This window comes from Acanthochromis polyacanthus, chromosome 4 (assembly GCF_021347895.1).
Source record: "Acanthochromis polyacanthus isolate Apoly-LR-REF ecotype Palm Island chromosome 4, KAUST_Apoly_ChrSc, whole genome shotgun sequence".
Lineage (NCBI taxonomy): Eukaryota > Metazoa > Chordata > Actinopteri > Pomacentridae > Acanthochromis > Acanthochromis polyacanthus.
In genome coordinates, this window is record NC_067116.1 from 16,803,700 (window position 1) to 16,827,586 (window position 23,887).

At 40.8% G+C, this 23,887-nt stretch overlaps 2 protein-coding genes across 3 annotated transcripts in view; one reads left to right on the top strand and one right to left on the bottom strand.

The window, feature by feature from the left end:
- The first annotated feature begins 1,202 nt into the window (after window positions 1-1,202).
- henmt1 (HEN methyltransferase 1) lies at window positions 1,203-9,163 on the top strand. Its single transcript, XM_022206753.2, has 8 exons — window positions 1,203-1,286; window positions 1,564-1,676; window positions 3,727-3,861; window positions 3,974-4,156; window positions 4,280-4,466; window positions 6,837-7,053; window positions 7,998-8,180; window positions 8,838-9,163. The coding sequence occupies exons 1-8, from the start codon at window positions 1,203-1,205 to the stop codon at window positions 8,945-8,947; spliced, it is 1,212 nt and encodes a 403-aa protein (XP_022062445.2). The 3' UTR covers window positions 8,948-9,163.
- Window positions 9,164-9,220: 57 nt separating this feature from the next.
- Window positions 9,221-23,887, bottom strand: part of fam102bb (family with sequence similarity 102 member Bb) — a 30,532-nt gene continuing 15,865 nt past the window's right edge. For both annotated transcript variants that reach the window (XM_022206744.2, XM_022206743.2), the window contains exons 9-11: window positions 16,275-16,411; window positions 15,185-15,254; window positions 9,221-12,531 (exon numbers count right to left, since the gene is read on the bottom strand). In XM_022206744.2, the coding sequence (XP_022062436.2) occupies window positions 12,489-12,531; window positions 15,185-15,254; window positions 16,275-16,411 (250 nt within the window). In that variant the 3' untranslated portion in view covers window positions 9,221-12,488. The remainder of the gene's footprint in view (window positions 12,532-15,184; window positions 15,255-16,274; window positions 16,412-23,887) is intronic.

Sequence of the window (23,887 nt, forward strand, 5' to 3'; positions counted from 1 at the left end):
TTATTCTTCGAGGCAAACTTTCCAGCAAACATGCCATTTTTTCAGTTGTGCGAGGCAGCTGATTGTCAAGTTGGATGACACACTGAACACTGTTGTTTTTGACTGTTGCTAAGACAAAGAAGAGCTTTCATGACATCAGCTTGGGGTTTACAAAATGTTTGACCTGTTAAAAGACAAATAATCTATCATTTAGTTTAGAAAATAATAAATGTTGATCAGCTGGTGGGACTAAAGGAAAAGTCATGGGATTTATAAAGCCAGATTCAGAATCCGAGGATGGATGATAAATGCCCTGAACACCCCAAATTTCTCACTCTTGCTCATATTTTTGGACCAACCAACATTGACTGCCATCAAGACTTTAATGCAACACATTAGAGGGGAATACACTGTGTTTTCATGCAATGGTCAATAATGAGATTTTGGACAAGATCTGCAAAACATTTTGTAGATGTTCATTTCACTATATTTTGTCAAATCAGCATTTATGAAGATTAGCACATATTTTGTGATGTCATCCCTCGTTAGCATATTCAAACATAAAATTTCAGAAAACATTAAACACAAAAATAATAATTAATTCAATTTAATGTAAATATTTAAATTAATCATCACAAAATTTGCACGGCAATCCTAGCACTACTGCATCTTGCACTTTTACATTTATTTCACAAGCCACTGCTACTGTCTACAATATATTAATACTTTATTCTTCATTTTTATTTTTAAACCTTGTACATATTATTATTATTATTATTGTTATATCTTTTGCTGCTGCAAAAATATTGCTGCTGTAACACTAATTTCCTCTGGCATGGGAGCAATAAAGGATTATCTTATCTTAATGAACTGGGGAACAATCATTTTTACAAAATGTATCTTTCAAGGCAGTTATCTTAGTGTTTTTTCCCCCTCCAACTCTCAGTCAGAATTCTCCTCTTCAGTTGCACGTACATATGGCATGTACATATGTTGGAGTTTTTTGTGCTTAATAACCATAGACTGTATATAAATATAAACTGTATATAAATATATACAGTCTATGCTAATAACCTTTAGCGTCTCCATTTAAAAGAAAAGCGGAATTCATACAAATAATTGCGCCTTTATGTTGCATTTCCTTCGTCGTCCTCCATCCTCAGGTCCATAAGAACAGCGCCCCCTGCTGTCCGGCGGGTCACGGCCCTGAACGGCAGTTAAACATGGCGACCATGTTCAGTCCGGCGCTGCACAGGCAGAGACATCAATTTGTTATCGATTTTGTCAACCTGAACAAACCCAAAAAGGTGGCGAACGTCTCTAAGAGAAACACATTTACTTTAATAATTTCAGATTCGAAGTTAAACTTTGATTGAGCAGCATTTGATATTGATAGTACAAAAGCTTAAGTCTTTTTCGCCGAGCCAATTCGCGTTATTTAGCTGGCTAACGTTAGCTAGCTACGTTAACAAACTAACGTTTGCTACGTTAACGGTTCCTATTTCAAGTGGCTGTTTGTGTTCCCTGGCGTAATAACTTCAGTATGTCTTTCCAGCTAAGCGCCTGTCTCGTCCTTCTCTCCAGGTGTTGGACCTGGGCTGCAGTGAGTGCAGACTCCTCAAGACGCTCAAGTTTCACCGTGACATTGAACTGCTGGCTGGTTTGGACATCAACGGTGCCAAAGTCAAAAAACATATGTACGTATTTAAATCGAAGGTGGGACTGAAAACTTTGTCACGTGATGAAAATGAGTCAAATTTCACACACTCCACATTGCTATGTCTCAGTGTAGAACTGAGAATGAGTAGGGCTCACTATTAACAGTGTCCTGAAATGTCTGTCATTACTCACTACTTAATTTAGTGACCTGGATGTTTGCCTGGTCACACACATGGTTATATTGATATTTTGCATAATGAATATTGTTTCACCTGTATACATTTCACCATGAGTTCACTTCAGACAGTTGGAGTTAGCCAGTTAGGAGCCCCTCAACACAAAAATGCTGTGGGTGCCCTTTCCCTTTTGTCTGTCAGGCCAGGAACACAGTTGTCCTGTGGTTTGTGGCACCTGGATGTTTGCCGTGTATTTTTTGGGCCCTGGAAGTTGCTGCATGGGGCCTGCATGGATCTCAGCAGGTCCTGTGAATCAGAGTGGGATCTTTTGAGTTTGGTGTCTTTGTCATTTTCCTGTAGTGATTCATGATATGCTTTTGCAGTGTGGCAGGCCTAATTGTTCTGTGGGGGGAGTCTATTGGCATTGGGGAATGTGCTAGATCTCGAGCAATATTTATGAGGATTTTAAATGTCAATAACAACCACATAAGTACCAGGACCCAAGGTTTCTTAGCAGAAAATTGCATTCTACCAAGATGACAAGAACTGTTTACTTACCGTGTCAGTGATTCCCAGTCTCAGTAAGTTCAGCAATAGTCTTCTTGTGCTTAGACAACACTTAATATTTCAGTTTTGTATGTTGATGGTGGGTTCATCCCCCTGCAACCATAGTGAGGATTAAGTGGCGTAGAGATAATGGATGATGATTGAACACAACTTTATGTCAAAATGTGCTCCACAAAAGATAAATGTAACTTAAAATATTAAAGGGTGTGAGATGGATTTTAACACAGGTCCCCAACACAAAACGGGGCCACATAATTGACGCTTTGTGCTTGGCCTACTCTAGTTGAAATTGTGGCCAGTTGGCATTCCAGCCATGCGTACACGTAAATTAAAACTTCATTTACTTATTGTTCTTTACTAGTTTTTATTGTTGGTTTTCCTCAAATCATTTTTGGATATTTCTAATTTTGTAAAACAATAATGCAATATGATCATATCGCTACATTAGAAATACTAACTGAGGACTTGTTCTGGACAAAAACACCTTTTGAAACACAAGCTTCATGTAAAGAGCTGCTTTCTCACACGTTCTAGATTCAAAGTAAGAATTACGGATTTCCGAGCAATGCTACTTTTCAGTAGCCTAGCCGTGCTAAACCCATGTTCTGAAGGCACAAGGGTCTAGGGCCACTCGACAGGGAGGGAGGCGGGCTAAAAGGTTGTCTTTCAAATCCCTCTGCAGCAATTGGGTAGGTATACAACCAATCAGCGCAACGAATAGTCTGACGGAGTTCCTAGAGCGCCGGCGGATTGTGGCTAAGTCCCATTAGCTTTCCAACCAGCGGAGCCAACTGGTATATTAAGGATTTGCCATATCCCGTCGGCATAAGTCCAAATATGTCTTTCTTCTCAATGAAACACTTCAGTGCCGTCCTTTGTTTATCTTTCAAGTTGAATTTTAGCTTCAAATCTTTAAGGGCTGTGGCCAAAGCCGAGTCGAAAGATAACTGTTTATTGTGCGCCGGTTGTTTCTGTCAGTATCGTCGCGCCTCTGTCGTCACTTCGTTACGCCCGCCTTCTGACTCTACACTTCATGGTGATTGGTCCGGCCAGTTTTAAGAGAATCCAGCCTCGAGCCTTATGGAGGGTAACTAGACCCACCCTGGCAGAGAATTAAATTCGTTGCCGTGGGTTGTCTAGCGCGGCTAGGCTAACTTTTCAGGTCTTCTCTTTTGTTTGTTGTTTTTATCTCGTTGGTCGATCTGAGATTACGAACATCAAGTGGTGATCAAAGCAGTATTGATTTTTGACTCTTCAACCACCATAATGTGCTGTGTTTTTTGTGTGATAGCGGTACTGTTAGGGCAGTACAGTAATTTATAGACTCTCCTTGTATGTTTTTCAGGCATAAATTGGCTCCTGTATCAACTGACTACCTGCAGCCCAGCTATGATCAGCTACGCATCGAACTGTACCAGGGTTCGGTCACACAGAAAGACTCCCGCCTTAGGGGATTTGATCTGGTGACCAGTATAGAGCTGTAAGTGACTTTTTGACCATTCAGGTCCGTTGTCTTTAAGTCCTTATGCTTTGTCACCTAACAGTATTGATGTGCCATTATCACAGTGTGTTTCCTCTCTGTCTATGTGCAGCATAGAGCACCTCTCTCTTGCTGATGTGGAGCTCTTCTCTGCGGTGGTGTTTGGTTACATGACGCCAGTGGCAGTTATTGTCAGCACCCCAAACTCTGAGTTCAACCTCCTGCTTCCTGGAGTGAGTGGTTTCAGGCACATCGACCACAAGTTTGAATGGACCCGAGCAGAGTTCAGATCCTGGTACACAGTGATGTTTTAATAATTACTCACCTGACTAAGTAATGTTAACAGATAAGTCTACCTTAAAACAACACGCATAGCTAAATCATAATGATATTTTGGAAAAATTACATCCCTCCTCAGGGCTCTGAAGGTGTGTTTGGACTACGGTTATGAGGTGGAGTTCACTGGTGTTGGACAAGCACCGCAGGAACAGCAGGACAGTGTTGGCTTCTGCTCACAGATTGGTGTGTTTCAACGGCTTGGAGGAAGAAATGGATCCAACGCGTTACTTGACGATGAGGCAGAGGACGTGTTTTCATACACACTCGTGAGTAAATTTCTTTGTAGTTGTACGACGTGTCCGGAGTCCTGGTGGCTCAGTACTCCTACATGCATAACCATAGGTCCACTCCATTTAGATATCGTCACTTTTTGCTTTTCTCACTGTACTGCTTTTACACAGGAGGTGTAGGCTCAGCATTGCACTTGTTTGGAAGCACTTGGAACCCAATATACAATTACTTTAACATTTTGTGCACACAAAATGCAGGAAGACTAACTTCCAGTTTTACTGAGCATATAGTGTTGTACGCACGAATTTCACTGGCCACAGAATGAACAAATTCCCAGAAAATGTAGGGTGAATGTTCTCAGAGTATGTGCCAACTGAACCGGCTTAGACCGTGGAATAGTATATAAAAACAAGAAAAGCACTCAGAGAGCGCAGTACTCCACCAAGGCTGCTCAGACGGATACGTCCACAGCGGTGGATTTGTAGTAGGATCACAATCATGTGATCATCAGCAGGCAGCTGACAGTGTTCACTTGTTGTCATAGTTACAGTGATGCTGTGCAGCTACCTCACAATGATACAGAAATCTTGAATACATCTGTGGATCCAGACTGTAAGCCGCATCGCTGCCAAAATCTAACAAAGTGGTCCTTGTGTCATTTATGACCTTCCCTGAAAATGTTATCTAAATCCATTGTCTGTTTTTGAGTAATGTTGCGCACAGATGAACAGACAAACAGACAGACAAACATATGTCTAACGTCACATAACTCTGCTGTGTTCCTTGGCGAAGTTATGATGTTGCTGCATCAAAATCACAGTATCCCAAAATGGAAATGCACTCCCTGAAACATCAGATTTAGAGTCATTAAACTATCCGAATTCAAAAAAATTACAATTATCATATAGAAAAATACAGTCTAATAAATCAAAACTTAATGAAACTCATTCTTTGATCTACCATTAAACAGTATATTGTAAGAAAACAGTAAATTACCCCAAAAAATACAAACATTCAATTGTAAGTATACATAAATGAAACTGAGCTCTGCTAGCTACTTATACTACTGCGTTGAACATAAAGTATCATATTATTTATAATGTCATTTGATCCTGCACACTATCTGTATTCCTTTAGTCTCCATGTGAACATTTACTGCCTCAATGGCAACAAGTGACAACTGCATGTATTCTGTGTTAGCCAGCTTTAGCTTGACCATCTGAAAACCAAGTATGTCTGTAAACATACAAATAAATGCATAATAGGGCTTATGGAATAACACAAAGCTACAAGTGAGGGGGCAAATTCAGAAGATTACCCTACATGCTACCCAGGTGTGAGTAAAACTGTTGTGTGGCTTGTGAAGACATCTGCTTTGATAAAAGATGGTAATGCATCTGTTCCACTGTTGTCCAGTGGACAGGCAGCTGAAAAACCAGGTTTGCTTTCTGTGTAGACATACCTTAGCTTGTGTCTGAGTGCTTAAATGATTGCTTCAAGATTCAAATTTATACAGTTTTATGATAAAAATCAGTAACATTTGATTGGTGCATTTGTTATTGTGTTCAGTCGTATTTTCCTGAGCATACAGTAATGTAATCTGGCAACATTATTAATATTGTGATGGAGATGTTTCCACAGCAGCTGGTCTTCCTTTTTAATGGCCCATTATTTAACGGTTAATGGATTTTGAAGGGCTGTTGTCATCTGGTCCATAGGATATAGCTGCGACTTCACTTTCTAAGCTTGTCTGAGGGCCTCTCATCTCCTCGATCTTTCTTTACAGACTTAAGGGATTCTCCTGGATGATTGTGGTCTTGATTGATTGATCAAGACCACGATTAGCTGAATATAAAGTGCAACATGTAAAGGCTATGCGACCAATTAATTATTTTCCACCCTTTTACCTCTGTCCTTGTTTCTGTTTGGTCTTTGCAAAAAAAAAAATAGTGTAAAAAATAAATCTTTAAAACAGTGTTGTAGCTTATAGGGTTGAATGATGTAAATGGATGTTAATTATTATCCTGTGTGTTAGCCGTCAGCCTGTTTGTCAGTTTTAATGTCGTCATTCAACTTATGAAGCTCTATCAGCCTCTGCTGGTGGTGAGTGAAAACTGCACACAAAGGTAGATCTTCACAGTCCTCATAAGCTTCAAGCCAAGCTTATTTTCCTCTAATACAAAATCACACTGTTCCATTTTCATCATAGAAATGGGCAAACCAAGTACTGTAGCAGTGATCTGGTGTTGATCAGCAGCCTTTTAGCTCTTCTATGGATACTGACTGCAGTGGAGCAGCAAAAATCTCACACAGGACCAATATTCAGTAAAGCTTTCTGTGGAAATCCACGAATATGACTTGACCTTTGATGTTTTGACCTGTGTTTTCATGTGTTTCTCTATCAGCTGTACAGCGTAAACTACCCCAGCCTGCGTGACAACAACATGTTGCGCAAGGTCCTGGTGAGCGAAGTGCTGGGCTCTGCAGCAAATCTTATGAGTAGATGGTTGGAGGAGAAGACGACTGGAAACGGGGATGGTGCTGTTCCACTGTGCCAGACTGAGGGTGGAGGGGAGGAATTCCTCTCAGAGCTGTGCATGGAGATGGAAGAACAACAGACAGGTGGATAAATATCCTAAATGAAAACTTTGAATTGTGATGGCAACAGTGATTTTTTTTTCTGTTTGTGTCAAATTGTGTATTTGTAAGCATGTTTTCCTGTTGTTCATATATGTATGTTAAAGCCAGACTATTACCAACCTAAACAATCAAACAGATTGTGAAATACCTCTTGTGTAAAGCATAACAAACTTTACATCTACAGTTTGTGCAGAACAGATGAAAAATCCAGTGGGGCCGTGTGGGAGAAGTGTGTCAGATGGTGAGAAACGGGAGTATGATGAGGTGCTCTGGACAAAAGGCCAAAAACAACAGGAGCCTTCTACATTGAGGAGGTGTGTTTCCTCAAAGAAAATCAGGTTGATGCTTAACACCATAGCAGAAAGCAGAATGAGGAATGTGGGGGGTCCTGTGTCTGTGTGCGCCATCTGGCCTTGAGGCTGATTGTAAAGACTTTGCTTCCAGTACAATTTAACACATTAAAACCCAACATCATACTTCACTGCAAATTTGTAAACACTGACACAAGCATGTAGCCTAGCCCTGCTAGACCCATGTTCTGAAGGCACAAGGGTCTAGGCACGCTCGACAGGGACGGAGGCGGGAGGCGGGCTAAAAGGTTGTCTATCAAATCACTCTGCAGCAATTGGGTAGGTATACAACCAATCAGCGCAACGAATAGGCTCCTAGAGCGCCGGAAATCAGAGGATGCGGTAGTTCGGTGAAGCCTTATTTGTACAGTCAATGGGTGAAGCTCAAGTATATTACAGACATGTTAACAGAAAGATTATTCAGAGTGGGTGCTAATGGAGCTCAACGACTGTTGTCGTTTTTGTTGCCGACCCTGGCAGAGAATTAAATTCGTTGCCGTGGGTTGTCTAGCGCGGCTAGGCTAACAAGCATGCCTTCCAGATTTGCTTTTGTTCTTCTTTGTTTTAACAGATGATTATTTTCCCTTGTCTGTACTAGGAGGTATGTCTCTGTACCTCTGGCTGTGCTGTGGTCCTGCTGTCCCAAAGTCAGCGAGCTGAGTGGAAGTGTCGGTAATCTCAGACATCTGCTGATGGGAAATCCTGACATTAAACTGAACCAGGACAGCTCTGCCGTGCTTATAACTCACCAGGAACAAGGTACTGTTTGATCAGTTCTGCTTTTTATTAAATATGCAAAGTGTCAATATTTAAAATGAGAAAGAGAAGGCTGTATTGCATTAGATGATGGAAGGTAATAGCAAAAATGAGAAGTGCAGGAATCTGTTATGTAAGATGTTAATAAGGCTTCTACTCGGGTGGTGCGTGTGGTTTTCTCTTCATTAGTCATAAGCCTTATTATTATAGGTAATGCAGAACACTTCAACGCCTAAATGCTTTGTGTTTGCATTAAAGATGTTTGTTTTCAATAAATTATGTGTATTGCAAAATTGCAGACTCAGTTTAAAAGTGGGCTATTTTGACAGTATAACCTTTACTGACCCAAACTGAAGCTATGATGGCACTGACACTTTGATCATAGTCCGTATTCAACCCTTCCATATATATGCAATACCAAGCATTGCCCAGCAGGTGGCACTGTGTCGACTGTGTTTGCTGCTCTGTAACAATAAACCACAGTGACTGAATGTAGTGGCTGTGTCACTTCCCATCACAGCGCAGATCATTTCTCTTACTCAAACAGTCCATCATCAGTTAACTTTGCAGCTTTCATTCCCTGCTCTCTTGTTCACCACATGAATTTTATAACTGAATTGTTCTGTGCTTATGATATTGGTCTTTCATTTGTGTTGTCAGACCAGGAAGAGGAAGGTGTTGACAGTGATGTGGAGGAAAGCGGGTATGCAGAGGCCAGCCACTACTCCCATAATGCTGAGCAAGAGGAAGAGTGGGAGGCAAATGTTTGATCTGAAGGATGCAGCTTTGTTGTCACTAAAAGCAGGTGACTTGTTTAAATCTATCAAATAAAGGTCACGAGTTGTACCAACAGATCCCAGTTTGATTGAAACCGTTTTGTCTGAGGGCTGGTCAAAGACTAAAATATCCACTGGCCACCAGAATATAAGTGTATTGACAAAGAGCGACTTTGATATTCTACATGTAAATAGTACAATAAAACTGTAAATGTGTGAAAATGTTTGATTTGTTTGTGCACAGTACAAAAGGGAATCTAGACATACTGAGCATTTTAAACTGTTTTATTCAACAGTGCAAGGTAGACATCTTAAGCATCCAGTACGCTTGTTAAGGAAGCAAATGTTGGTCCAAAGAACAAGTCTTTAACAAGAAACACTGGACAGTGTCAGAACAGCGCAGAACATCACTTTACAGAAGAATACAGTTTACAGTTTTATATAGACAACAGCTTCACAGAAGAGAAGAAGCAACCATGTTTGGAACAACATGTTAGGTACCAAGATGAACATACCTGTTTCACGCTGGTAAAACAGGTGATTTTTATTCCAAAAGACAAAAAAAACTAAACAAACCCAAAACACTCATTAGATATCTGAGAGCCATAAATCATACACTTGACTATGTTTTAATTATGTAGTGAGAGACATTCTTCAACAATAAAATATTTAGCAAAAATATGGCACATTATGAAAAAGCAAAATAAAAAACAAAGATGATAACCTCCTACAAATGAGATTTCCAACATCTAAACCATGACAAAAACACAAAATGAGAACACTGATTTACAGTTACACCATACATTGATGCTTGTGGCAATATCTGCTTTTAACACGAGAACAAAATGAATTCCTACAAACAAAACAGGCGAGCACAATTCTTCCTTCAATGTGGAACTCGATTAAAAGATGGCACAGTGTCAAATCAGAAAAAGACAATGAGGTGTGTCAAGCTGAAAATATGATGGCAAAATTTGTCAGAGCTGGTAGCTTAAAAAAAGGACACAATCATGCAGAACATACAAACAGAAAACAGAGAACACTGACGTATAGTTAAAACACCATACACTGATGACACTTGTGCAGATAATATAAGATGTATATTGTTTATCTAGAAGAGGCTCTTATCCTACCTCTACTATGGCTTACAACAGAAGACTACAGATGCTGTACAGTCTGTTTTCACTAGTTATCATGTGTCTAATATCCTCACTATGCATAGGCCCCACAGGCTCCCACAGGTAATAACAGTGTGTTGTTTACTTTGGCAATTTGTTCTAATCAAATGTGCACTTAAAACTCCGAGGAGGCTTGAAATGCAAATAGTCTACGTGCATGACACTGAGAATTTGAAAGCTCAGCACATTTAGATTTCAGATTAGATTCCTGTCTGTAATCATCAGTGTATCTGAAAGACTGTCCTCAGTCCTAACCGTTGGTATGAAGCTAGGAGAGAAACACACTAAACTACTGTAATACTCTGGGTCTTTTTAGATACAGGTACTGTTGAGTATTTCCTTCATGGCAGTGGATTAATTCACTAGTCCTTCATTGTCCAATCCCTGATGTAAAACAAACCACAGTGTCCGTCAGTTGCACGAGTCAAACTGTCACTGTGTCACAGGATCTTTCATGTAAGCTCCCTGATCAGCTCAGAGTAGCTCACAGTGATGCTGCGAAGCGTAGCTACACAATAGATACACACCTGAAATGGTGGAAATTAGATACATAACCTTCACTATCAATGCTCGTCATAGAAGCCTGAAATCAGAGAGCAGTACAAACATGGAATTAAAGGCTGGAAAACTGCTTTAGCCATCTCATTTATATATGCTGCCAAAATGAACATAAAGGAAAAATCAGAGAGTACATTTACTTTTAACTTCAGCTCAGTCTAAGGCTAAACGATGGGGAAATATCTGATTGGGAATTTTCTGATGGATGTTACTATTTAATTTGTGGTGTCACTTTTAAATTCAAGCTTGAATTCAGTATTCACCGATGGACAGATTTAGAACGTGATGGACCACTGCTGCATGAAACGCCATCGAAAGTGTGATTGTCACACAAGGCCAGAATTTGTTCAGCTGAGAACGGTTGAAACTACTGGTCACGTGTCGCAAAATATACGATGTGTAGCTCTTAAGTAACAAGACGTTGCTAGTGTCAGTCGAACCTCAGCCTACATGTCTGAACCGTATTATCCACTGATCAATGAGCAAGCAAACAATCTGCTCAACCTAAAAAGAATTTAATTCCAGCATAGTCTCATTATTTAATGATAACCACACTTCATGTAGCCTAAATTGCATCGTCTCAAACTGAGATTTGAAAATATTTGAAACTGATTCATCGATTGGCCCTAATTCAGGTTAGCTGTGGCTTTCGTCAAAAGCTAGCTTTACTTAATACAGCTTTCTTACTTTAGCTTCAGGGTGGCTGTATCTCTATGAATGAGTGCAAAACTGTAGTTATACTGGCTTTATTTTCTCCAGGGTCCAACTTGTGGGAAATAAGCTCCGTTTACAAAAAAATATGACAATCCTACACAGTTCTGTTCATCAGGCGAGGCAAATGTCAAAATTCTATCAGTTTTAACCAGACATATCGTTACTGCATTTTGCCTTTGTAGAGCTGTTGAGAGGAACTTCCAAGATTTTCTAAAACAATCCTGTAGCAGTGTGCCAAAAAATAAGAACAGAAACCTCTATGACTAAAACTCAGCAAATTGTCATGTTCTCCAAGCACGTCCTTCCTCATAAGAGATCATACATCACATCCTTCAATCCTTCAACAGAACAGGATTGCCGTTAGTACTAATAAAGTGGTCTGACCAACCAACACGTAACCACAAACGCTCACACAGCAAATAGCTCAAGTTTGATGTTTTTGGCGTTAAATGTTCTCACCTTAAAAACATCAATGGCTTTCAGAGTGCCAACAACTACAGCTTTTTAGCAGCTTACAGGCAAATAGTAAATAGAGCATCCTATTTGGAAAGGGAGTCAGAAAGACTAAAGGAATGTATTGAAAGCACAGGATGTTTTTTTTTTTAAAAACGGTGCACACAGAGCTCGTCCTCTTGTTGCCCGGCAGAGACAAATTAATCGCTTTATTCCAGTTCCTACGAGTTTAATGTGGGTTGTGTTTGGATTCTGAGAGACGTGTTTTTATTTTATACCCAGACATAGTGGATGGTTTTTAATAAGGTGGGCCAGGTTTCAAAACCTCCATAAATACATATAAAATGTTTTAATAATCTGACCAATGTGCTTCCTTTCTCTTAATGTGCAGCTGTGTACATTGAGATATCTGTCCACCTCATGTTCCTAAAAGTATCTGAACATCTGCTGTGTCATGCAGCAGATAGGAACACAGGAGGGCGCTGTTGTAATGCTGAACCTTCAAAGATCAGGTTGGACACAGTGCTCATCAGGTACTGTGTGTGTGCTCTAGGAATGAAATGGCATCAGCTTCATCTCCAGTTTTTTTTAAGGTATAATCAGTGTCAGCCCATCACTGAGAGGCTGCAGGTCTAACGCTTCATCACCACCGGCTCGTATGCTCCTGCACCGACCCTGAGAGGACACGAAAAGACAAAATAATCACATGGAATGACAGAGGAAGATATTACAGAGAACAAATGTCAAATTATGATCCTTACATTTCTAAGAAAATATTTCTTACACTGCAACAAAGTCAAGGACAAGTATGGTGCTGTTATATTTTCTAAACAGCAACACCTAATACAGCATATTTCAATGGCATGGGGTTCTTTAAAAACTATTGTATGAACCCATAAATGCATGGGTATTTTCATACATTCTGACTTATCTTACATTCTTAACCACGTTAAGCTACATACTAAAATTTTACATAATTCTTATGACCCTTTCAGAGTGTATTAACAACATATGTCCAAAAAATATTAATTTTAAAAATGTTTCCAGTCACTGCTAGATGTCCGAACAAATTTTCATGAATATTCCTCAGCCTCGCTTGTTATACTCACATAGACTTACACCCACCCAACTAAAATAATTCCCCATCTGTAGCCTCAAATACATCTTCAATTCCAGAGCTACTGTCTCAGATATCAAAGAAACTGATGTTCTGCACTAGGGCTGCAGCTATCCATTATTTTAGTAATCTAATTCTATCGATTATTTCGGCGATGAATCGAGTAATCGCATTGTACGCGAAGCATGTACGCTGGAGCATCAAAAGCTGTGCAACAGATAATAATAACCGTCCTGGTGGAACACGGGCCGACATCTGCAGTGTATTGTACATATATAGTATAGTACATGGCAATTTACTGCATGTCATTCCCCCACTTCTACCCATGTCTCCTGTCTCTCTCACTGTCCCATCTAACAAACCAAAAATGCCCTAAAAAATAATACAAATAAAATGTAAAAAAAAAAAAAAAAGAGGCATCCCGTCAAATTTATTTTATATAGGTCCCGGTCTATATCGGATGAAGTTTGGGTCCAGCCTTGGTCCACCATTTAGTGACCTGACATCTAGTACGTAATGGATTAAACGAAGCCTCGATTCCGAGTATTTTGCCTCGAGGAAGTTTACTAATCAAATTACTGGAGTAACTCGAGGAATCATTTCAGCCCTATTTTACGCCAAGCACTCAAAACATTACTTTCAGAATAATCTAATAACACCCTTTTCAGATTTGTCTGCATATATTTATAGTAACAGACAAAGTTATATGGGGTAAAACCGTGGGACACGTGACCCACTCTGACTTGCATCTGGTGTAAACGTAAAACACAGCTCATATCTCAGTTTGCTAGCGACCTTCTGAACTTTTCTTTCAAGAAGTACCTTGACACTCGCACTGCACAATTATTGCAGAATATATAATAAGGATTATTTTGCAAGCAAAGCAAGCAAGCAAAGTTTATTTATATAGCACTTTTCACAGAAATGAATTCACAAAGTGCTTCACAGTAAAATCAGTAATAGGCAAACAAGGAGTGACACAACCAAGTGCACAAACACAAAAACATACAAACAAGTTGTCACAACACCACCACCTAACTAAAAGTCTGGCTGAACAGCCGGGTCTTCAGCTGCCTTCTAAAGGACTCAACAGAATCTAAAATGCACAGAGACCGTGGCAAAGCATTCCATAGCCAAGAGGCCACGAGTTGAAAAGCTCGATCCCCTCTGCTTTTAAAACAAGTATGGGGAATGACCAATATTGGGATCATCATTACTTACTGTGATTATATCCATTTTATTTAGTGACAAAATATTCTTACTGCACTTTCACATTCAAACAGTGCACTGCTTTCACTTCCATGTTGTGTACATTCCTGTAAATGTACAAAGCGTTGCCTCAAAACAAAAGACTGTTCCTTATTTACAGTGCATGTCATAGGAGCAGAATGGAAACAAAACTGGACCAAAACTTTTTACCCAAAATGTTATCGAAGAGCTGCTTTGACATTCATGTGTAATATCGTTCATGGATATCTGAATTGACCTTGGACAAGGACTGAGATTCAGTGGGGTAACGTGATGATGATTTTTTGGTCTTGGTGCGTTTGTCATGCTGCAGTTTGTGGTGTTTTTTTTCCAGGTGACTGAATGGGTTAGTGATGTGGTTTTGTGCAACAGTCACAAGTCTCATGCACTCTTTACATTTCATTTGTTCTTGCTTTTCATCACTTGCATTATATCCAGAACAGTTTGAAACAACAAGTGGCAATCCATATTGAGGGTCTACTTCTACAGTTTTTGCTCCAGACGTGTGATTTTTGTTTTGCCCATTTGCTCTCTGATGCATACCTCTCTTCTACAGTTACTGCTAAAATAAGTGCAGCCAAACATGTCAATCGCTACCTGGTGGATGTTTGTTAGTTTAGGAAGCACTTCTATTGGTATGCAGCAGAGTGTTTTTTTATGGGTAGAGCATTTATTGCATTTTCATCTAATTGTGAGGAGCAAACATCATGATGTACATTAATATTCAATGTACTGTTATTTGACTCTATCCCACATAAACTGTCTGACTGCTATAAATAATAAGTTATGTGTTAATCTGCAGCTGAAAGTAGTCCAAAAATGCAGTGCAAAGACAGTTGTGACGCCAATTGAAGAATAATTGAATTATGTATTTGTGACCAAAATGCACATCTTCAGTAGAAGGTAATTGGCTCGGGGCTGTAATAAGATTTATGTTTCCTGAATATCCTGAAGGCTGCTCACCTAGTGGGAAGGTGATGGCTTCCAAGGGCTGTACTTCCTCCAGGCCCAACAAACAGACGCAGGCCTTCCTCTGAAACAGACAGTTGTGGTAAGGTCTGGTCAGTGCACAGAGCATCCACATCCTCCTGTATCATTCTTGTCATGAGGAGCAGCCAGTTGCTAGGCAATCTAAAAATAATCATGTATTGACAGCGGCTTTCTTTTCCTAGCTTTGAGCTAGATGAGACCTTGGAATAAAAAAAACAATGTCCTACTCCTTAAAGTACACGCTGAATCATGGGATAACAGAAGAGTGCCGTTTTAATTATTATCGTATGCAAACTAGCTGTGGGTTTAGCACATACAGCAGCACTCCACAACAGGATTACTCTGATTATTGATTCACTTTTTCTGGAACTGTGGACCTTAAATGATTGTAAAGTTAGAAATTTACTAACTTAAAAGTGAAATTGCCAAAAATCTATTTGATAATCAGTTGAGTCACTTTTCAAAAAAAAAAAGTTCAACATTTTCTGACTTTGAAATTTGAGTATTTAAAGCTTTTCTGTGTCATATCACATTGTTAATTGAATATTCTGAGGTATTGGACAGTAGGTCTGACTAAAGAAGGTACATCTATTTAACCCTTTGACGCCTATTGTCATGAATTCGAATCATACCACTTTCATTCAGACTGCAGCCGAGATAACACATCCATTCCCCCACTTGGTTTGTGCATATTCAATACGTACCACGAAACCTTTTGCAAGCAGGACCAAATTATTATATATCTGTTCTAAGCGTAATAGATAAATGAACAATCTCCACGTATTTTAATATCAGCTGGAAAGAAAAAACACACAAAGTTTTTTTATTTAATTGTAAATAAATTCAGACGTCAAGGGGTTGAGATACGAGAGATTGTGACATTAGTTAACTGGATTATTTATTTGACGACTGTTTCTGATACGCAAAAGCATATGAAACGTGGCTCCATCTTGTAAAGTTAACTTTTTTCCTTAATAAACTATAAAAGAAGGACAAATCTGCTAAAGACCAATTTGCTGCAGAAATGACAGTTACAGTGAGGATCTTTCAGGATGTGTCCCACCTTCAGCACTGGAGTCCATTAGGCTGGGTGTAAAGTCTTGACTCTGGAGAATCTTTTCTACGACATCGTCAGCGTCCACCCGTGTGTCGTCCATCCTCTTTAGCTGAGACTCCATGGAGTCCTGTTTCACTGGGTGTCTGAGGGGAGGATGCACAAGTCATTTTGTGTGTTTGAACATTAATGGCCTTCACCGCAAACTGAAAATGCTGTTAGCTTCTTGTTCTCTACATTTCATTTGGTGCCAAGGAGGGAAGGGTGTGACCAACCACTGAGTCACAGGCTTCCATCCAGGCTGCTGAAAACCATTCTTAGATGCAGTCATCGTTATTAAATGTGCTTTTAGTAGCATCCAAAGGCCTGCCAGAGCTTCTTAATGTTGCGAAAGCTGTCTTCTCAGAAACGGTTTCAGCTGTTCCTCAGTTGCCTGTCTCACAAGCATCTGATGGAACAGCTCATGTTTTAATCAATCCAACTGTCTACACTGATGGTGCAGCAATTCATGTTTTATTCACATTACAAAAATGCAAATATAGGCTTATTTTTATGATTCCAATCTATTTTCCTGGATTTCACACAGCGACGTGTCTTGGGCTCTGAGTGAATTCAAAACGTAGGTCACCTGCTAAACTTTGCTACATGCTATACTACATATGCACGACCTTTCTGTGTTGACTGTATATAATAGATGAGTGTAGCCACCATGACATCACTAATTAGTTTGTGGACGACAGTTTCAAAGTCAAAATCTTGGGGGCCGTTTATACGAGGACCATCCTAACAGAAAACGCAAAAGTGGCGTCTTGTCATTTCACGTTTAGACGAGCGGTTTTGAAGGAAATCTGCGTATATACGGTGACTCTATAGTGTGTGGAATTCGATTGGATATGCATGCCAGGCAGCTGGGTGGCGCTGTGATAAAACTCTGCCATGTCTACGCGCATGATTACTATCTCCCTTTTCGGATCTCCGCCGCGGTAAATGTTCATGAATGGAATCTGTACAGATTCTGTACGTTTGTTGGTACGACTCCTGTAGTGTACATAGAGCTGCCAGAGTTGCTTGAAGGTAGGAAGGATGGAAATAATCACACATCTTTGTTTATGTCCTTGTACCGGCCGGCAAACCAAAGCACGTATGTGACGTAATCGCGTACGCGACGTGGTCAGATCTCGGCAAAGTTTTGCGTTTTGCTGTTTAGACGGAAACGTAACGGCGGAGCGTTTTCTACTTTTCCACTCTGGAGGCCGATTTCAAATTTTTGCGTTTTCAAGCCCCCAAAACGCCGTCCTCGTATAAACGGCAGGGTGTTTTGTTGACATATTTTGCCGTTTTCACCTGCAAGCGTCCTCGTGTAAACGGCCCCTTGGTCTTTAAAAATTCAATGTGAGAAGCGAGGAGTGGATCTGTCACGACCCCTCCCTCTCCTGTGCTCTGTCTCTGCTGATTACGAGTGGCTGCGGAGGAACCCAGCTGCTCTTAATCAGCCATCAGCGGCATATAAAGCCAGACTCTCCCCACTGGTCCATGCTGGGTCATTGCCTGCGGTTCTCTGCCAAGTTCCACACCAGTCTGCTCAAGCGCTGTCTGCCCTGGACTCCCTCGCCTGCTCTGGCTCCCCTCCAATCCTGGAATTCCTCGCCTGCTCCCGTCTCCCCTTCCACTCTGGACTCTGCCGTCTGCCCTGGTTCTTCCCTCCCTGCAGTCACAGCCACGTCCCTGCCATCGATCCCCGTCTGCCCCGTTCTACCCAGCTCTGCTCCTCCGTCCCTGCTTCGCCTCCTGACCCCTGGACCGCTAACGTGAGTCACCCTCTGTTCAGTTTAGTTTAGTTAGCCCCCACCACGGCCATAAAGCCGTCGCCTTTAGTTCAGTTTAGTTTCCTTGTGCCTCCCACATGGGGAGCCTTCTGTTTATTTAGCTTATTAAATCCTTTATTCACTACCTGTCTGCCTGTTTTGCCTGCTTTTTGGGTTCACACACCGCCTGGCCCGTAACAGGATCTGACTGACAACTCAAAAACACTATGCGCACCAGTAAAGTAGAAACCTGTCAATCACAAGGTAACCATGCCCTAAAGTACACTCCTGCTTTATCATGTTTTACTCTAAGTGGGACCATAATTTACAGAATAAATAACGTGTTTTATTATAGGAGACTTGAAATGATTTTCATGATCACTTTTGCTTCGCTTTGATTCTATACACCTGCACTACTTTTTGCAACCAGAGGGGCTGTTGGAAAGAATACAGGTTTAATGAGTGTCACACTGGCTTCAAGTTTAAGACTCAGTGGCTCTGTCCATCTTTGATATACAGTCCATGGTGTGTACATTGTGTAAGATGGTGTGTTTTAATTCATTTTTACAGGCTGAGCATGTGGTGAGCACTGAAAACATTTGTAGCTAACTAGCTACACATTTTCACCAGTGCCTCTTTGTAATCTTGCTGCCTGAAAAGTCAGGTCAACATGGAAATGACAAACATCTCATTTTTTGTGTATATTATGAGCTGTTTTCTGACAAATCTCAGGATGTTTAAAAGAACAGTTTGTCAGTTTGTAACATATGCTTACTTCCTGCAAAGAGATTGAAATGACTGCTAACTGTCATGTCAATAGGTGTATATACACTCCCTCCAAAAGTATTGGAACAGTGAGGCCAGTTCCTTTATTTCTGCTGTCGACTGAAGAAATTTGGATTTGACATCAAACAATGAAAATAAGACAAGAAATCAACATTTCAGCTGTTATTTCCAGCTATTTACATCTGGATCAGATACACAACTTGGATAGCAATTTTGTTTGAACCCACCCATTTTTCTGTGAGCAAAATTTTTGGAACATGTCGGCTGACAGGTGTGTTTTGTTGTCCTGGTGTGTCCAATTACATGGATTATTCAAACAATAAATAGCTCAATGTCTACGTTCTGTTTCATAATTGGGTTTTACCTGTGCAGACTGCATTTATAGTTAGAGGTGTAACTAACATGAAAACCAGAGAGCCGTCTATGGGTGAAAAACACACAATTGTGAAGCTGAGAGAAGATGGAAAATCAATCCGAGCCATTGCACTAACATTGGCTGGAGACAGTACAACCATTTGGAATGTCCTGAAGAACAAAGAAATCACTGGTATGCTAAGTAACAGACGTCGAATGGACAGACCAAGGAAAACAGCAGCAGTTGACGACAGAAACGTTGTGAGAGCTGCAAAGAAAGGCCCTAGTACAACTGTTAGTGACATCAGCAACAACCTCCAGAGGGCAGGAGTGAAGATATCACAATCTACTGTCAACAGAAGACTTCATGTTAAAAGCACAGAGGCTACACCAGAAAATGCAAACCACTCAATAGCAAGAAGAATAGGAAGGTCAGGCTGGAATTTGGAACCTTTACCTAAGTGATGGAAAGGCTAAAGTTTGGAGGAAAAAGGATCTGCTCATGATCCAAAACACAAAAGCTCATCTGTGAAACACAGTTGAAGTAAAGTCATGACTTGGGCTGGCATGGCTTCTTTGGGGATGGGCTCATTCATCCTAATTAATGATGGCAGCAGAAAAATTAACTCAGAAGTCAACAGAAATATGCAACCAAACTGACTGAGATTGTTCATCGTGCAGCAAGATAATGACCCAAAACACCACGAAGAGAGTTCAGCAGGGGCAAGAAGTGGAAGATTTTAGACAGGCCAAGTCTATTTCCAGACTAAAACCCTACAGAGCTGCATTTTACCAGCTAAAGAGGAGACTGAAGGGAGCAAACCCCCCAAAGTAAACAACTTAAAGAGGCTGCAGTGAAAGCTTGGAAAAGCATCACAAAAGAAGAATGCAAACATTTGATGTCAATGGGTCACAAGTATTTGCAACTAAATATTAATTCTTATTGACTTTAATCTATTTTAAGTCTGTTACAATACTTTTGTACACTCAGCACCCCATCTTGACAGAAAAAAACAAATGTAGAATTTTTTGCAAATTTAAAGAAAAACTGAAATATCACATGGTCATAAGTATTCAGACCCTTTGCAGCAACATTCATATTTAACTCACATGCTGTCCATTTCTTCTGATCCTCCTCGAGATGGTTCTGCTTCTTTATTGGAGTCCAGCTGTGTTTAATTAAACTGATTGGACTTGATTAGGAAAGACACACACCTGTCTATATAAGACCTTACAGCTCACAGTGCATGTCAGAGCAAATGAGAATCATGAGGTGGAAGGAACTGCCCAAGGAGCTCAGAGACAGAATTGTGGCCAAGGTTACAAAAGAATTTCAGCAGCACTCAAGGTTCCTAAGAGCACAGTGGCCTCCATAATCCTCAAATGGAAGAAGTTTAGGACGACCACAACTCTTCCTAGACCTGGCCGTTCAGCCAAACTGAGCAATGGTGAGAGAGGTAAAGAAGAACCCAAAGATCATTGTGGCTGAGCTCCAGCGATGCAGTCGGGAGATAGGAGAAAGTTCCACAAAGTCAACTATCACTGCAGCCCTCCACCAGTCGGGGCTTTATGGCAGAGTGGCCTGACGGAAGCCTCTCCTCAGTGCAATGTGACCGGTTTGTTTCTGTCTCTGTGTTGTGTGTTATGAAAGACTCAGGCCTGCATCTTTCCGGAGGCAGTCTCCATTTATTTTCCGGCTCCTGACATTAAAATAGGAAAAGAAAATCCTCCCGTCAGTGGTCGCTACAACACATGCCCCTACACCGATCAAATAATAAAGTAAGCATCTTATAACAAGTTTAAGCTTGCTAGAACAGGAATTTCACCAGACAGCAAAGCTGCTTACCTCTCCCACAGAGACTGATGACAAAAGGGGAGAAAATCGGCGTGAAAACGCCACTTATAGAGGGCAGTGTTACATAGAATGTGGCTGTAGTGACAAACCAAAGTTCCACTTACTGACAAGGAAGCTCAACTAGTCAGGCATTAACTGAAACAAAAACAAACAAATCCACAGACACAGATTTTGTGTAATTATCACAATAACTAAAGTACAATATATTCCATATACACACACTTATATATAACTGTATAATCGACCCTGTTACAGCAAGACACATGAAAGCCCGCATAGAGTTTGCCAAAAAACACATGAAGGACTCCCAGACTATGAGAAATAAGATTCTCTGGTCTGATGACCAAGATTGAACTTTTTGGTGTTAATTCTAAGCGGTATGTGTGGAGAAAACCAGGCACTGCTCATCACCTGCCCAGTACAATCCCTACAGCGAAACATGGTGGTGGGAGCATCATGTTGTGGGGGTGTTTTTCAGCTGCAGGGACAGGACGACTGGTTGCAATTGAAGGAAGGATGAATGCGGCCAAGTACAGAGATATCCTGGAGGAAAACCTCTTCCAGAGTGCTCAGGACCTCAGACTGGGCCGAAGGTTCACCTTTCAACAGGACAATGACCCTAAGCACACAGCTAAAATAACAAAGCAGTGGCTTCAGAACAACTCTGTGACCGTTCTTGACTGGCCCAGCCAGAGCTCTGACCTAAACCCAATTGAGCATCTCTGGAGAGACCTCAAAATGTCTGTCCACCAACGTTCACCATCCAACCTGACAGAACTGGTGAGGATCTGCAAGGAAGAATGGCAGAGGATCCCCAAATCCAGGTGTGAAAAACTTGTTGCGTCATTCCCAAGAAGACTCATGGCTGTACTAGCTGAAAAGGGTGCTTCTACTCAATACTGAGCACAGGGTCTGAATACTTATGACCATGTGATATTTCAGTTTTTCTTTTTTAATAAATTTGCAAAAAATTCTACATTTCTGCTTCTGTCAAGATGGGGGTACTGCGTGTACATTCATGAGAAATAAAATGAACTTTTTTGATTTTGGCAAATGGCTGCAATGACACAGAGAGTGAAAAATTTCAAGGGGTCTGAATACTTTCCATACCCACTGTATGGTAAAATAAATGAATAAATAAATGAGAGTGCACACCTAACTCTATGAACAACCAGAACCTTCATAATGCATTTCAGACTAACTAGCTAGCTAAGTAGCAGCGTCTTACACTGCCTCCTGTACAGGGGGCTCTCTCCTACAGAGTGTCCAAGCCAGATTTTTATTTGTCAAACAGGGAGCATTTGGTTCATTAATTACATGGGCCGTTCTGCTGTTAGCTGGGGGGCTGGAGCTAACTTACTGTCACTATCAGCAGTGATGAATACTTAGTCTCCTGAAAACATTTCGTGTATCCATTCTTGTTCACGTTCTTCTTCTAACGCTGCTCTAGTTGGTTCTGTGTGCTCCTCCCGGTAAACATATACTGCAGGGACCATGAGCAACCTAGGTTGTAGGAAAAACGTGGACTGGATTTCCGTGATGCGGGCGTGCTCTATATGAACAAGTGGAATGGACTGGATAACGACACACTGGGTCAGACTCTCTACCTTCCACTAAGTGAAGGTAAACTAAGATTTATGATCATATTTAGCTTAATAATGACTGGTTATGTAATTATTTATTTAAACTCATATTCTGGCCACATTATACTGAATTTGTCAACACTTTTTTGTAAAAAAAAAAAAAAAAAGTCTTTTTTAAAAATAAATGAACATAAAACTATTTAGGGGGCTAAAGAATATTTTAGGGGGGCTGAAGCCCCCTAAAATAGGCCCAATGACACCACTGGTAACATTGAAACTCCAGAACAAAATACCCCACTGTTTCTTTTTTTAAGTGGTTGGCCAAGTACTAAGTGCACCTTAGGCCATATAGTACTATAGTAGTAAAACATGTCCAATCAAACCTCTGTTTGTGTCATAGTTGGACATTTTTAGATCCCCAAAACAATGACAAACTTTAAAAGAATAAGAGCCCCACATAATGAAACCACAAATACACTTCCGTTTCTCTGCCTCACAGCCTTCAACTGCATGGCAGCTGCTTCCTGAAACATAACCCAGGTCTCAGGTGTGATTATGTCTGAAGTTTGTGAACTTCCCTAAAATAACATACTGCTGCTCTGTGCTGTACTTGCAAATAAAGAGGTCACCGTGTTTTCACTTAGTGACTGGTTTCTCATCAGTGATGACATCTGTTAGCCTAGCCACGCTATACCCATGTTCTGACGGCACAAGGGTCTAGGGAAGCTCGGCAGGGAGAGAGGCGGGCTAAAAGGTTGTCTATCAAATCCCTCTGCAGCAATTGGGTAGGTATACAACCAATCAGCGCAACGAATAGGCTGACGTGGTTCCTAGACCACCGGCGGATTGTGGCTAAGTCCCATTAGCTTCCCAACCAGGAGCCGCGGAGCCGCAGAGCCAACTGGTATATTAAGGATTTTCCATATCCCGTCGGCATAAGTCCAAATACGTCTTTCTTCTCAATGAAACACTTCAGTGCCGTCTTTTGTTTATCTTTCAAGTTGAATTTTAGCTTCAAATCTTTAAGGGCTGTGGCCAAAGCCGAGTCGAAAGATAACTGTTTATTGTGCACTGGTTGTTTCTGTCAGAATCGTCACGCCTCTGTCGTCACTTAGTTACGCCCGCCTTCTGACTCTACACTTCATGATGATTCGTCCGGCCAGTTTTAGGAGCATCCAGCCTCGAGCCTTATGGAGGGTAACTAGACCCACCCTGGCAGTAATTAAATTCATTGCCTTG